The 16600-nt window shown below is 40.8% G+C and overlaps 2 protein-coding genes across 4 annotated transcripts; both read right to left on the reverse strand.

Moving 5' to 3' along the window:
- Window positions 1-468: 468 nt before the first annotated feature.
- Window positions 469-1098, reverse strand: RB195_015612 (uncharacterized protein; the record flags this gene model as incomplete). Its single annotated transcript, XM_064206402.1, has 1 exon — window positions 469-1098. The coding sequence occupies one exon, from the start codon at window positions 1096-1098 to the stop codon at window positions 469-471; it is 630 nt and encodes a 209-aa protein (XP_064062285.1).
- RB195_015613 (uncharacterized protein) lies at window positions 469-16370 on the reverse strand (the record flags this gene model as incomplete). 3 transcript variants are annotated; one of them, XM_064206404.1, is made up of 17 exons in its annotated part: window positions 469-1334; window positions 4117-7342; window positions 7399-7590; window positions 7653-7760; window positions 8683-8859; window positions 8915-9049; window positions 9108-9227; window positions 9971-10069; window positions 10160-10312; window positions 11503-11628; window positions 11741-11848; window positions 11915-11974; window positions 12027-12101; window positions 12608-12730; window positions 14687-14750; window positions 16223-16266; window positions 16323-16370. In XM_064206404.1, 17 exons carry the CDS (start codon window positions 16368-16370, stop codon window positions 469-471), a joined length of 5724 nt encoding a protein of 1907 aa, XP_064062284.1. The 3 variants fall into 3 exon arrangements, with proteins under 3 accessions (XP_064062284.1, XP_064062283.1, XP_064062286.1); XM_064206405.1 differs by lacking the exon at window positions 9108-9227; XM_064206403.1 differs by lacking the exon at window positions 469-1334 and having other exon boundaries at window positions 4091-7342.
- Between the last annotated feature and the right edge of the window lie 230 nt (window positions 16371-16600).

A 16600-nucleotide genomic window follows, 5' to 3' on the forward strand; every position in this document is an offset into this window, starting at 1 on the left:
AATGCCCTCGTGGTCAATGTTAATTTTCTTAGCGGAATCAAGTACATAGTGTGAGTTGTTTAAGATACCTACATGCACCTCACTCAGACCAGTCTATTTGTCAATTTAATGGCATTTCCCTTGCAATCCATAAACCTCATGAATGTTCACATTTCAATGCAATGCAGCAGTCGAAAACCACTTTTTATATCTGAGTTACGTTTCAACCGAATTCGTGCGTACAATTTCAGGGAGAGAAAGAGAATTGATCAAACACTTCCATGTTAGTGGAATTTCCACAGAAATATCAGAAATGTCTTACAAAACTAACCAATGTAGGGTGAATTCTTGTGCTTATTATTAGGGTGTTTGGAAAGTATCTGCCAAAATACGGAAAAACATCAAAACAACATCTTTTTAACAACATTCTATTATTCGACGAAATAATCTCTATCAACATCAACAACCTTCTACCAACTTCTCACAAGATCACGGATTCCTTTGGCGCAGAGCTCCGGCGACTTGGAGGGAAGCCCGAAGGTCATTTTCGAGGTCACGATCATCGTAGCGCTTCTCTTCCAGGTGATGCTGAAGCGATCGGAAGAGGTGATAGTCGCCCGGGGCCAGGTCCGGGTTGTATGGTAGGTGCAGTAGAACTTTCCACCCGAGCTCCTGAATTTTCTGGGAAGTCTTCTTCGCAATGTGAGAACGCGCGCTATCGTGCAGCAGGCGAATGTTATCGAGCTTCGGGTGCTCCTTGCGGATCTTGTCGGCCACCCTTTGCAGTTGGGCGCAGTAGACCTCGGCAGTAACTGTCATGTTGTACGGCAGCAGTTCGAAATGGTAGATTCGATGAACTCCCCACCAGACGCTCAGCATGACCTTCTTCTCATGGATTCCACCTTTCACGAAAGGATCCGGCACTTCATCGCTAGCGCACCACGCACTTTTGAGGGTGTGGTTCACGTAGAGGAACCATTTTTCATCTCCGGTGACAATGGTGTCCAGCCAGTCGAATTTGCGGCTTCTGGAGAGCAGCTGAGTGCAGATGTTTAGGCGTCTTTGGCGGTTGCCGTCGCTCAATGCATGTGGGAGCCACTGAACGAGCTTTTTCACCATTCCGACAGATCGCAGTCCATTGCTCACGGTGGACAGCGAACAGCCAAGTCTGGCAGCAAAATACCGCACACCTTCATATGGATGCTGCTCCGCCAGATTCTTTAGTTCGTCGAACGATATTGCAGTCGGTCGACCAGAGCGAGGCTCATCTTCGAGTTTCTTATTTCCGGCTTTGAAACGCTTGGAACCAGGCGCGCACAGACCGCTCGGAAGGGGCTTCAGTGCCGAATACTTGACTTAAGTTTCGATGGGCTTCACCAGCGGAGTGGCCAGATTCGAACTTGCAAAGGAGTACGTGTCGAAAATGGGTGGAATGTTCGGCCATTATAGGATGAAAAAAGCAGTGAAGAGGGAGCCAGATATGTTATGTGTATACAAGCGATAGTGTCCTTATATAATATATTTAAAACGGGAACTTCCAGAACATCTCAAAAAATCTGCGCTACTGCGAAATTTTCGGCAGACACTTTCCGAACACCCTAATATGTTATTGTGTTCATGTTTTTTTTTGTTATTTTAACTTCATGTTAGTCTACCTTAGGTGCGTTGAAATTAGAAGAAAAAAAGATTGTCAAAGCTAATGTACGAATCCGAATCAATGTTTGTTCTAAGCTGGAAGACCTTGATGAAGAGGTGAATTCTCGATAAAAGCGACATAAAATAGAGCGAGTGGGAAATGTGTATGATCTTTATTATTATTATTTTATTTTAGTTTCTATTTTTTAATTTTATTATTTATTTATTTTTTACTTCTATTTTTTTATTTTATTAGTTACTGTCTCCATTTATAACTTTGTACAATAGTCCCTTCATGAACGTGGAAACTAAACGGATTTGATTTATCGGTCTCAAGCGATTCCGAAGACGATTGCGAGTTATCTGTAGCACTAACACATAGAAACGCTAACATCCTGATTTTCTAACAAATCATGCATTTATGAGACTCATTATGAGTTACTTATGCTCTTCTTTGTGTATTTCTCGTATATTTTTGTTATCATTTACATTTCTATTGATGTTAATAAAAACAATTTAGCTCTGCCCTTTTGAAATCAATCCATTCCGCGTGGACATTATCGGTTAGCAGACCAACAAAAGCCTAAAAAGTCTTAAAAAAAAAGTTTCCAGAGTACCAATCCACTTGGGATCCGCCAATGCGATTCACTGTAATTCGCAATCGTTGTGATATGTGAACGCCTAGTGGCCCATCTAGTGGCATGCAGGTGGCCTCCGATACATCAAGTCAGTGTTTTTATCCTCCCAGAGAAGTCTGGTACCAATCCATTGATGATGGAAACTTGGTTGGCACTGGAGCGTTTTTGAACCATTTTGAACGTTTTTGAACTGCTGTCTCATGCAGGTCTTAGTTGGTAAACTTAATTTCGATCAATAACATCATTGGTAGTAAGTGTGAGTAAATAAGTATAACTATTGCTGAAGATTGTCATAATTGACGGTTTTGACATTATCCTACAATTATTTACTAGTTATTTGATTAGTTATTTAGTTACTTGAGTGTTTAGCGATTTACTCATCGTTTACGCACACTAAAATGGATCGTTAAAAATTTGGCATTTTCGATATTTACTTTTTCTGCAGTTTGATTTGAAAAATCAGTTCCGGAGGCTCAATCAGGTTCTTGTGAGAGTACGTAACGATCAAGCTCCATTGTATTCGAACTGTAGAGCAGGGTTATTATTTAAAAATCAATTATTACTTGTTATTGTTACTTTTTTGATTTTTATTATAATTGTTTGATTATTTATTTATTCGTTTGAAACTGGTAATTGTGATGTTAATGCTGAAAAACGCATCAGCCAGCCGAAAAAAAAAATTCAAGAACAGTGAAATCCGAGCATTACTCGGCGTAAACTCATCTCAAACGCTAAAATAACTTGCAGTCAAACTGGAGATTACCGAAATGTTACTGTTTCCATACAGTTACATGCTTTGGGAAAGATCAGATGGGAAGCAAAATGGCTGCCATTCGAAGTGTCCACGGTTGTCCATTTTGAACGTCGTTGTTTCTTTGTTTCTCGCTTGCAAAGCAGAAGCATTTTCTGTGGTATATTATGAATGGTGATAAGAAGTGGATCTAATATGACAATCCGTTATGGGTGGATCGATCGATCGATCGATCTTGACAGTCGTCATGGATAGATCCAGAACAAGTATCAACCATGCACCCAGAACGAAGCATACACAGTCTTCAGGTATTATTTGGTGAGACCAGCAGGGAGTACTACGGTGGTAGAAGAAGATTGAAGGAGAAAAAATGGGTCGACGAATGGATCGCTTCGAGACCGACTTTGTTTTACCGCAGCGGTATTGCCAAATTAACAGAAAGGTGAGAAGAAGTTACAAGAAATATTTGAAAATACTTGTCGATTGTCAAATTTAAGTAAGAGCCAAGATCGGGAACACACTTTATTTCGGCGGCGTCTCGTGAGAGCCTGGAAAGTCGGATTTTTTGTAACATATCTTCTCAGATGCCTCTTCCAGAACGTGTCATTGGAAAATACGTTGACTAAAATAACGTGTACCAATTTTCTACTGTGTTGCTTTTAACTGCATTTTTACTGTGCATTTTTTTCAGCGATGACGACGATTGAAGCGAAGTTTATCATTTAATATTCAATCAATCAGTATTGAGATAAAGTGGAAAGTATTTATTCCTGGAAGTGGAAAGTTGTCCTATTCATAGAAAGTAACACTTGGCTAGTTTTCTACCAATTTCATCACGGAGTTCTCTCCATGAAGGTGTAAAACAAGGATGGGACTAAATATTTACTGTGAAGGAACAAAGAATCGCTGACTTCACTAACAATCAATGGACTTCAATTATCGAGTTAAGAAGAGAAATGGGAAGGAGCAGTGCTAAGTTCGAAATAAACAGCACCTAATACTTATTTATTGTTTATCTATCCAACAGTACAAACATAAATAAACTCATCATGATTTCACATACTTAGAAGTTGAGGAAATTATCGTGTTAAATGTAGCGACGATATCTGTCACCGAGATGACGACGCGCCTTCGTCACACCGTAGATCTTACGACATGAAACCGCCGCCTTCTTCGCCTTCGCCTTCTTCTCTTCATCAGCGATGGCTTCTATGGCTTCATCGACTTTTTTCGCCATTTCTTCTTGAGATGCACCAGAATCTTTCATCGCCTTCAGCTCGTCGGCTTTCTCCTTACCCAGGAAAGCAATTATATAGTGTTTGCATCCACTTTTCAGCTCTTCGGTCGCCTTCTCCTTAACATCACCGGTAGCCGACTCGAAATACTCCATAATCTTCTTGTAAATCGCTTCACGATCCCCCTTCTCCTTCAACTGTTTCAGTTCATTTTTCTGGTCATCATTGAGCCAAGTCAAATATTTTCCTAACGCCTCCTCCAGCTTCGGTTCATGATGGTCCCTTCGCCTACGATGCACCAGGCCGTAGATCCTCTTGCAGTCCCCCGCAGCGTGTTGTGCTTCCATTCGTTTCTTCTCGTTCGGTATCAGAGAGATGATCGCGTCAAGTTCTTGAGCAATCGCTTCGTTGGTGGCACCGCTCTCCTTCAGATGCCTTATCCTGGCAGCCTTCTCCTCTCCTATCAAATCCTTGACGTAGTGCTTACAAGCGGATTTCAACTCTGCGGCCGCTTTTGTTCTCGACTCACCAGTGGTAGTCTCGAAGTATTCGAACACCTTCTTGTACGCAGCTAGACGATCTCCACCTTCCAGAGTCTTCTTGAACTCAGTCTTTTGCTCGTCATTCATCCATGTAAGATATTTTTGCATAGCTTCTTCCAGATTGTGGTGATGGTCCCTTCTCATACGACGAGCCACGCCGTAGATCTTCTTACAACCTGCAGACATCTTCAGCGCTCGTGCTTTTTTCTCCTCGTCCGTGATTGCTGCGATAAACTCTTCGATTTTAGTGGCGATGGCCTCATTACTTGCTCCACTCTCCTTCATTTCCTTGATCTTATTAGTATTCTCCTCTCCGATGTAATCCTTGACGTAGTGCTTGCAAGCAGCTTTCAGTTCAGTAGCGGCTTTTTCTTTAACATCACCGCTGGCAGATTCAAAATATTCCATTACTTTTTTGTACGCAGCTGAACGCCCTTCGTCTTCGAACAATTTTTTCACCTCACCCTTCTGATCCTCGCTCAACCACGTCAAATAGTTCTCCATAGCTTCTTTCAGACTGTGTTCGTGGTCGTGATGGTCCCTCTTCATCCGCTGAACGACACCGTAAACTTTCTCGCAGCCTTTTGCTGCACGAAGCGCTTCCTCCTTCTTTTTCGTGTCAGAAATAGCTTCAATAAACTCCCTTACTTTGTCCGCAATTTCCTTGTGTGGGAAATCCTTCTCTTTCATTTCCTTGATTTTTTCCGCATTCTCTTGGCCGATAGCGTCTGTAATGTAGTGTCTGCAGGCGGCTTTTAGTTCGAAGGCAGCTTTTTCCTTCTTTTCACCGCTGGACTCATCAAAATATTCCATAATTTTGTTGTACACAGCTTCACGACCTTCAGCGTCAGAGATCTTCTTCAGTTCTGCTTTCTGATCCTCGTTGAGCCATGTCAGCCACTTCTCCATAGCTTCTTCCAGACTGTGCTTATGATCATGGTAATCTCGTCGCATACGGCTAGCCTTAACGCCGTAGATCTTCTTGCACGCAACAGAAGCTCTCGTGGCCTGCTCCTTCTTCTTCTCATCCGTAATAGAAGCGATGAACTCGTCCACTTTCGCCGCAATCTCTTCTTTTGTGGCTCCACTATCCTTCATTTCCTTCAGTTTCTCAGCTTGTTCCTCTCCTATGTGATCTTTGACGTAGTGTTTGCAGGCAGCTTTCAACTCTGTGGTGGCCTTCTCCTTAACGTCGCCCTCAGCTGACTCGTACCACTCCAACACTTTCTTATACACAGCCGGACGTCCCTCCGCCTCGAACACTTTTTTAACGTCTGCTTTTTGGTCCTCAGTCAACCACGACAAGTACTTCTCCATAGCTTCCTCGATGTTGTGTTCGTGGTCGTGGTGATCCCGTCGCATGCGACTGCTGGCGGAGTAGATCTTTCTGCAGTACGTTGACGCTTTCAATGCTCGTGATTTTTTCTCATCATCAGCAATTTCTTCGATCATCTCTTCAACCTTGGTGGCGATCTCGTCATTCGAAGCACCGCTCTCCTTCATCTCACGAATTTTCTCTGCATTCTCATCACCAATGAGGTCCTTAACGTAGTGTTTGCAAGCACCTTTCAGTTCCTTAGCCGCCTTTTCCTTCGTTTCACCAGTTGCTGCCTCGAACATCTCCATGATCTTCTCGTACATTGTGGTTTTGTCACCAGCATCGTGGAGTGATTTCATTTCGATCTTCTGGTCGTCAGTCAGCCACGACAAGTACTTCTCCATCGCCTCCTCGAAAGAGTGCTCATGGTGATCCCTCCTGAGGCGTTTTGGCACATCAAACACACGCTTGCAAGCGATCGAAGCTTTTTGTGCCTTCGACTTCAGCGCATCGTCAGTGATCGCCTCTATCGCTTCTTCCACTTTCTTCGCAATCTCACTGACCGACACACCGCTTTCCTTCATTTGCCGGAATTCCGCTGCTTTTTCGTCACCAAGGAAATCCTTGATGTAGTGCTTGCATGCCGCCTGCAACTCCTCAGCAGCTTTTACTTTCGTCTCTCCGGAGGTGCCATCAAAATACTCCAGGATCTTTTTGTAGATCCCTTCCTTGTCACCACTTTCCTTCAACGACTTCAGCTCCTCCTTCTGTTCGTCATTCAACCAGGTCAGATACTTCTCGAACGCCTCTTCGAGAGTATGATGGTGATGATCTCGACGAGTTCTTCCTGCCCCGTAGATTTTTTTGCATCCAGCCGTTAGATGTCCCGCCTTCATCTTTCGATCATCGTCCGTCATCTCGGCGATCATTTCTTCGATTTTTTTCATAATAGCTTCATTTGTGGCACCGGTTTCCCTCATCTCTTTGATGAGGTCCGCGTTTTTGTCGCCGAGGATATCTCTTCCGTAATGTTTACATGCAGATTTGAGCTCTTCGGTTGCTTTCGATTTCACTTCGCCGCTGGATGATTCGAACATTTCCATAATCATTTTGTAAGCTGCTTCACGGTCCTTCTCGAACGTTTCCTTCACTTTTTCCTTCTGTTCTGCTGTTAACCACGTCAAGTACTTCTCCATATCTTCGTCGATGTGGTGTTCGTGATGATCTCGTCTCCTGCGAGTGTTCTGGAAAGTTCGAGATTTTTCTGGAAACTTATGGTAGTAGCATATAACTCGCTAACCTCCAACTCCCATACTCCAAAGCACACTTCGCGTACATGCTCCACCGTATGCTTCTGCTCTTCAGTCAACCTATTCTCAAGCTCGGACAGCTTCTTCTTCAAATCGGCATGATTCTTCGATTCGTGCATTTGTTTGATGCTTTCCATCTCTTCCGGAGTTGCCACTTCTTTCACCCGAGCAGAGCATTGCGACTGGAAAAACTCGGACTTTTTTCATCTTTCATACTTTTGAATAAAAATTACAAAATGTATACCTTAAAGTTGGTTTTCAGTTCTGCCTTCTTTTCCTCGGGGAGTGCACCATAGAACTCCTTGACTTTAGCGACCACTTCGTCAAAATGCTTCCCGCTTTTCTCAATGTCCTTAAATTCGAAGATTTTTCTTTCAAATTCAAATTCAAAGCACAGCTACGGTGGTAACGTTGCGGTGGGTCTCTAGCAGTGGTATTAGAAGAGCTGAGAAAAGGTATTTTTGATCAAATGAGACGTTAAAAAATTTCTATTTTTATTCCTATCGAATGCGCTTTAAAGATTTTATTCCAGATTTTAGAAAAAAAAGAAGCCAATTATACTCATATTCGTATACATTTTTTTTACAATCAACGGCCTTGTAACTCGTCCAATTAAGTGTAATTGAAATAATTGAAAAAAAAAGATTGTGAATCAAAAAACATTGTTTGGATCCAGCTATAATCATGTGGACGCTGAAATTTAGCTAATAATCTTGAGAGGTATTTTTTTTTCGTAAGTTTCTTGAATCGTACGTCTTTCTCTATGTTTTCAGTGGGTTTAGAATGTTTTTATTGGGTTTTAACATCACATTTAAATATTCCGCCACTCCGTTTGTGCACCAGTCGTGCGCAGTTTCGGTCCAAGCGCGTTTTGATCACATCCTAATTGACTTTGTACCTCTTCCTCACTCCTCTGTTGATTACCTACTGTAGATGGATTCTTATTCATAGGCGTTGGTAAAATAAAAAGTACATACTTTGTTATTTCTTTTTCTTATTTCTTATTTCTGTATGCTTCAAGAAAAAAAAACAGGATTACTCCAATTTTCCTGGCTCTCTCATTTGCCGACAAAATAGTGCCTAAGGATCTCTCAACCCCTCCCAGGTGGCCAGAAAGGGTAGCTTCTTCCTGGATCAGCATGTGACTATGGACAAGTTGGCTATTTATCGATTTGTGTAGGTATTGGCTTAAACCTGGGCAGACTATCCGGAACTACTACGATCGATACTACGATATTGATCGAATTACAGTATAGTCATGTTGTTAAATTCACCTCAAGTGTGTTCTTCTGCTCAGGTGTCAACCAATCGAGGAACTTGTCGATCGCATGCAAATGACGGCGTCTTCTCTCCGCCAAATGACGACGTCCATGATGTCCATGATGACCGTGGTGATCGTGATCACCGTACCATACTTTTTCGCAGAACGGAAGATTTTTCTCGACTTCCGCCTAGAAAGAAAATTTTGTACAACACACAAATTCCAGAATCAAACCATTAAATGACCTTTCTGTCGGCGGACAATCGACCCATGAACTCGCGCACTTTTTTCTTGCAGCCATCGTGATCCGTCTCATGCATTTTGTGCAGCGCAGCTATTTCTTCCGTAGTTGCCACATCTTCCATCCACTTATAGCACTCCTTAACGATCCTATTTTTTTTTCGCCTTTTTCGAACGCATTTTCCGTGCATCTCGAACCTTCTGCGTCTGTTCTTTGGCAGCAACACCGGCCGGCCCTTCCAGGGCACTTAGATATTCGAAGATTTTCGCTCGGATATCTGCTTGCGGCTTTCCAGAAGCGTACATCTTCTTGATCTCCTAGGGAAGAATTATATATTTGTTATAGTTTGAATTTCTTCACTAATCACCATTATCCACCTACGTACACTTAGAAAGAAGCGAACGCTTCTGGAAGCCTGAAGGATTTGGATATCAGATATCCATAAGTTTTTTTTTTCAACTGAGAAACAATGACTACATTAGTTGAGGCTTTAGAAAATAGCTCATTTTTGTGGTTTACCGATTTTCAGAGTTTTCCAGGAAAGAATGCGCGTCAGTGAAGAATCAAAAATTGTTTATAAACTAATTGCTTCCCAAAAAAAGTTGTTGCGTTGGTTGAAAGTCCTTAACGTTCTTTCGATAGTTCGTCCCCTTTCGACCCTTAGTGCATCCAGAAGCTGGGATCAAGTAGTTGTGAGTAGTACGATGGATTGGATCAAATTGATTTTTTTCGGGTCCGAGGTCATCTACGATAATCTCCTTTTTTTTTGAGGGTTATGGATAGAGGCAGAGAATCCGAACTAAATAGGTGGTAAGGATGCCCGCAGCGTCAAAGCAATTTTGATTAAAACCTGTACGGATTTTTAATCAGGGTGTAATAGAGGGATGACAGTCTACCTAATATCTACTAGTAATTATTGCTACTCCGCTAAAAATGTCGTTTTTTCCCCCATGCGATCAAAGAATCAACTTTCTTATTGCTAAATATGTTGTTTTCTCTTTGTTTTTTCTTTTTCTTCTCTCTCTTCTTCTTTTTCTCATAATCAATCACAAAAATCCACCTCCTTCTGATCCGAGGTCATCCACGATAATCTCCTATTGATCTTCTCATCGATATCACGTCTCCTCTTTGCTTTTACGGCAAATACGTCGGTGCAAAGCTGAAAAAAAAACTGAATAGACATAAGAATCGCTCTAGAGAGGTTATTGATTCTACCAAGTAGCGAAAAAAACTCCTCCTTTTTCCTCACCATTTGCATTTTTTTGGAGAGTTTTTGATCATCACCGCTTTGACGTGCAATCACATCCTTCAGCAAAGTATGGATCTCATCATCGTTACCCGCTTCATGCAATGCTTTCATTTTTTCCATTTCTTCAGGAGTTGAGATTTTCTTGAAGAACGCCTAAAATGAAAAAGTACACACAAAAAAGAACTATTGCCACATTTTCCATCAATTATTGCATTGGCGAGGACCTATTTTTGGTTACCTAACCACCGGCTCTCTCACTATGCCCCCATTCCGCGAAAAATTCAAATTTTTCTGTTTGGTAGCCGTGGTGTGAGTTGATGCTCGGGTTATAAAGTATTTTTTGCGTGAAGATGTACTACGTATGTACTAGTAGCAAAAAAAGGAGTAATGCACTGAATGGAATCGTCAGATGTCATTCCTACTTCATTTTTTCTCACGCCCACCTCACTTTTTTTCCTCACACCAATATAAGGAGAAAGTGGAACAAAAGAAAATTAATCCAAATATCTTTTGATTTTTTGCGAAAAACCAAAGCACCAGCAATTGGAACGTCTCTACTGTTCTGAACACATGAACCGTCTTTTTATTCGCTTGTAAAGTCGACTCAAAATTATCTGCAGCTCGGTGCAGTTGCGTAAGCGGCAGCGCTTGAAGCGACGCGGTGAAGGTAGCGGTTGCGGTCGAGGTGGGACCCTTGCTGGCTCCATTGTCCTCTACAGTCCGAGTAGCTTGCAACCCCCAACTCAATCGGCAGCGTAACTGCATCGAGCTTCAAATCGGTTTGATTTGACCATAATCTGCTCAATTCAGTTCTAGACCGCTTCATTCAATGTTCTTCAATCATTCATTCATTCGATCACTCGGTCACTCGTTTCATTCAGAACGAGAGACTGGTCATTTCCATACGCATCTCAATGACCAAATGTGATGTCGATCCTATGGTTCCCACGATTCCTTGATCATCACAGTCATTAGGCTGCCAGTAATGGAATTCCTCGTCCTGCTCGTATCGCCTTAACAATCCATAGGCGTCTGGATACGGGGACGCTCACCTGGGTTCTCTTCAAGCTCGAAACCACTCACTCACGGCAAAACGGAAAAGAAATAATGATCCGGAATCATCGGATGACGTTTAAAGGACCTCCTCCCACCTCTCCTCCCTTCACTACCTCCTCCCCTTCGAACCTAATGCAATATTTCACTGAGAACTAATTTTTTCTTCAAGCGTATTATAAGATAAGTTATGTTTAACATCGCAACACTCTGAAATTGGTGCAGTAAATTAGAATTACAGGTTTTACTAGTTATTTTTTTTGAAAAAAAACCATATAGGATGATAATACCTTGCATTTCCCCTTGAACTCCTCTTTCAGCGATTCCTGCTTGTCGGCTGGCAACGCCTCGAAGTATTTCACTGTTTTCTCGCGGAGCTCTTCGAATGTTTTCCCGGCGTCTTTCAAGTCATTTATCTTAAGAAAAAAATTCGCTGTACGCGCGGTGAAGTACAAAAATCCAGAAAAAATGGCTGAAATGTCAATGAAAGTTTTCAACGACTTGACTGATCACCATCACTCTGATTACCTCCTTCTTCTGTTCCTCGGTCATCCATTTGGTGAATTCTTCAAAATTCTTGTCAATATCACGCCGCTTCCGTGATAGTTCGTCTTTGTATAGCTCAAGGCAAGTATCCTGCAACGTTTTCAAAAAAGGATTTTTCTGGAACTCTTTTAAAACATTTGCACTGAAGGATTCTACCTCGTATAATTCTACTCCTTTCCGCTTCTTTTCTGGAAGACGATCTTTGTAGGCGCGCACCTAGATTAATTTTTAGGAATTCGTTTTTTAATTGAATATTTTTGTGAATTACCTTCGCCAATAATGTCTCCTTATCTTTCTTTTCCTTAAGCTCCTTCAACTCCTTTATTTCTTCTTCGGTGGCTACCTGAAGCGTCAGTGAAAATGTAGAAATATTTTCGGAATTCCTCCGGATAAGAAGAGACATTTCTGGCACTAATGAGCAGAATAAATACTGTAGAAGCTACGACAGGAAGAGGGAGGAAACATGAAGAGAGAATGAGAGAGAAGGGGAGTTCTGTATCAGGTAACAAAATCTCGCACTAATAGGAGGAGAGCGAAAATCGCGCTGAGACTCCTGGGATGTGGGTCCACGGAAAATACAGTTAGAGAAAAAAATGTCTATTCGCAACGGTGTTGAGCAGTCGTCTTGGAGAACACCAAAACAACTAGTTACGATAGCTGATCATCTTCGTGTCGATCATTAAATTTCTACAAAGTCGCTACGATTATCTTTGGAGAGCGCAAATTTTTTAAATTTCCAAAAAGATGCTTGTAACTTTCGTCATTGGTGCATTCTGTGGTTCCTACACAATAAATATAGATTCCTACAGTAACTTAGTACTGATCTGTCGTTCCTGAAAAGAAACATACTTCTTTAATCCATGCCACGCAATCCTTCTTGTAGAATTCATCCCATTCCTTTCGTTTTTCTTGAGGAAGTTGATTGTAGAACTCAAGCACCTTGTCACGAAATTCCACTGATTTCCCTTTGAGCTTGAACACAAAACACTTTACACATTTCTTAATTCGCTAACAAATGCATCTAAAATAAAAATCATTCCTATAAAATTTATTTTACATTCAATTCTTAATTGAATTTTCCACGGATTGATCGGGATAATGAGAATATTAGGTAAAGTAGCACTAAAACGTGTGGTGCGTAACAAATAGTCTCGGATTCTCCTTCTCAGAAAACCTGGGAGAACCACAAAAAACACCCTTTTTCTGGAATTAGTTTCGATGTTAGAGCTCCAAAAAAACTATTTCCAAAAGGGGCTTTTTTCAACCGTAAAAAAATTGCTTCACTTCAAATTTCACCAAGTAGTCCACGATAAGTTTCCTTCTTCTCATGTTTTTTGTCCCCTTATCCACCGTTTTGAGTTTTCATTGTCCTTTTAAAAAGTGAACTGAAATCGAGGACCTATATGATTCCTTAGCAACTGAGAAGGCCAATTTAAAAGCTTTCAAAAAGACGGATCGAACATAAACCGCGCGACCGCACAAGAATGAAGTCAAAATCCAAAGATAGCCAACAATCTTATGAACAAAATTAGTGTTTGCGAATTAAGGAGATTTCCTGAATTTCTATGAGAAAGGAGTAATTGAGCCGCCATAGAAGCAGCTTCCAATTCCGTTAACGGTGGAAACATGGTCGGCAAAGAAGAGGAGCTGAATGCTTCAACCATGACGGTGGTGAGCTCTACCGAATTCCCCGCGTTAAGGATGAAAGCTGTTCTTTGTCTGACACGATTTATCGCTGAACGAACGACTTAACGCCGCCAGGATTTAACGACAGAATATCTCAAAACACCAAAAACCAGGACATATCTTCAAACAAAAACCTTTTTCCACAAAGTAATTGATTTTGACGAGATAAACAAATTTATTTGTTCCTAGGGTGAAATGTTCTTGAAAAAAAGGTGTTTTCAAGGAGGGAATTTGTGATGAACTACTGGCAGATGAACATTTGATGAACTATTTTATCAACTTCACTGCCTAATGAAAATTTTCAACGCCCGTTTGCTTTTTTCCATTCTTTCAAAAGCATTTTAATGCAAAATAAGATATCTGTAAAGTGTGTCTTTCCTCAATGTCACTCCATTTTCTTTAAGGACATTAGCAGTTATTGAAAATAGTTAAGAGAACATAACAATTAGAAAAGAAGAAATCTACATCGACCCATAAAATTTGAAAGAAGGTGGCCTTTCTGTTACGCTCCGAAAAAGATATTATTCCCCAAAGAAAAAACTTCCTTCAATTGTAAAATCGAAAAACAGTCCGAGATGAGGCGTTTTTGGAGACCCTTTATTCTTCGACGCATAAATCAGCTTCTTCTGAATAACAAAAAAAATCCTTTTGTTAAGTATCTCGTGATTAGTGGATCATTTTGATAGAAATTTCAATTATTTATCTATATCTGTGTAACAGTTTCCACGAAACTTTTTCTTTCTTTCATGAGACTACGGAACTGGAAAGATCTATGGTCTCTTATACTGAAAGCAGAACTGAACATCATAAATTCACTGGACTTAGGAATTTTAGCGTGTAACTGTATGTACTTGTTTTGATTTTTCTCTATAAAAAAAGCAGTTTTCGTGATTTTTAAGGGAGGAATGTGCAGACTTTGTATCCTGAATATTTCTACAGTTTCACTGCTATACAAGATAGCGCCAACAAAAACTCTTAATGATAATCTTCGCCTCCTTTTTGTTCCTAGCCACCACGGAGATAGAGTGAAGGGTACGGTATTGAAATGGGAAGAAGTGGGACGCATTTGGACACATTCGAACCCTTCAAAAAGCCGCATCCGAGCTGATAAACGTTTCCGGTAAAGTGCTTGCTTCCAGAAGTGCTGTTCAATTTGAAAAAAATAACTAATTTTCTCTTCCCTCTGTAGTTATCTGAAACATTTTTTTCTAATAATGAAGTATGAAGTTTGTATGAACTCACCTCTTTAAGCGCCTCTTTTTGCTCCTCCGTAAGCCAACTGTGCATCTCATATTCTCTTTTTGACCTGAAATTCAATTAGTCTGAGTCTCAAACACTCTGCAACAAAATGTTCTCAGGTATTCAGGCGATATGTTTCCCATCGCATCGGAAAACCTACGCTGGTTGGTAAGGTGACTTTTGTGAAAAGGTTGTAAAATTGGAATTGACAACGTAAATGCTGGGAATTTTTTCTCTTTTTTTTCTGGATTCTCTCCCTTTTCAAGAACAAACTGGCAGCTTGTGCCGGCACAGCTTAATTTTGAAAAGCAGCACATCTATTTCCATACGTTTGAAGTTGATAACTCTTGCTAATTTCCAACAAAATTTAGTCTACTCTAAAGAGCTGAGTCGGTGTTTTTTTTTTTCTTGCCTAGTGGTCCCGCGCCGAATCTTAAAGAAAACAAAAGTTTTAAAATTAATTAATTGAAGGTCTCAAAGCCATCTCTTCGGAAATTTTTTTTTCAGAATTTTTCACAAACGAAGGATACATAGACGTGAAATTACGCATAGGTAAACGTAGGTAAATAATAATAATTGTTTTTTCTTTCCTTCTAAAAACTTACAAGTCATCAATTAATTAGCTTCTAATTCATTTGATTAAAATTTGCTTGGAAATCGTCGAAGTGTTAATAGCTATCTTATTGATTTTTAATATAATTTAAGCTATTTTAATAGTTTTAATAGCCCGATCTCGAACGAAACTTCGTGGCACCTCTGCTTGACCGCTCAGCTATTCTTATCCGACCTCGTTAAACTTTGGGAGAAATTAAGAGCCGAGGTAAACCTCGGTTGAAAAACTTGTTGCTTCTATTCAGTGAAAAGCTACAGCTTCCAAGCAGCAATTAATTGACATTTTTCAAAAAATGAAATTTTTAAGTAATTTCTTTATCTCCGCGAAACAGATGCATAAAGGTTTTTTTCCACGATTTTGCAGGACAGTAGCTCCTCTAGTCCTTTTCGTTTTCCAAATTCTGACAGCTTCAACACCTTGCACGAGAATACCGTATCCTACAGTTCATTAGCAGCAGTTGCTGTGAGCATAGATAGCATCCATGTACTTTGTCCAACTCCTTTACGTCTCTCTCCTATCAAAAACTGCTTTCAGCGAAAATAGAACGGAGCGCGTCGATAGTCAACGAGTCCCCGATCGGCACCGACGAAATTTCTCGAATACTGCCCCCGTCTATCAGTAAATCGTTGATAAAGCATGGACTGATAAAAGTGTTGTGACATTTAGCCGAGCAGTTCTCCACATTCCCAGGGTGTAATGATCATGGCACGTTACAGTAGGACAGAGTTGGAAATAATCAAATAACTTTCATCCTACGTTCATTTAGGTCTCGCTTCATTGTTGTGTCTGTTTCTTACATACTATGCTTTTTTTATATTTTGAACAACTTGAAAATATTTTATGAATAAATAAATGAATAAACTCATCAAGGACTTCAACACGGTATTCTTTAAGAAGTATCTGAATACAAATATGGTGCCACCAACCTCACGTGAGCCTCTGCACCCCATCGACTGATTCGGGATTGTGCCTATAAAAGGGGGGTTTTTCCATGATTAGTTCGATATCAGAAGAATCCACACTCACCTGGACGACGGCTAGCGCCAGAAGCGCCAGCAAGCAGGTCACCTTCATCGTGCCAGTCGGACGAATGAGACGTAATCTTATCAGGAAAAGGGCTTACCGCAGCTGGTCGCAACGACTACAAAGCATAATTCTGGCTGTGCTGACCGGCGAGACAGTTAACTGTATCCACAGCAGTGCGGTGAAGGAGGAAAGATGAAAAGAACAAAAGTCTAGCACTCAATGAACGATAAACAGAATGAAAAACGAAAATAGTGCAGCAAAGACAAAACGGAAAATAA

This window comes from Necator americanus, chromosome V (genome assembly GCF_031761385.1).
Source record: "Necator americanus strain Aroian chromosome V, whole genome shotgun sequence".
Classification (NCBI taxonomy): Eukaryota; Metazoa; Nematoda; class Chromadorea; order Rhabditida; family Ancylostomatidae; genus Necator; species Necator americanus.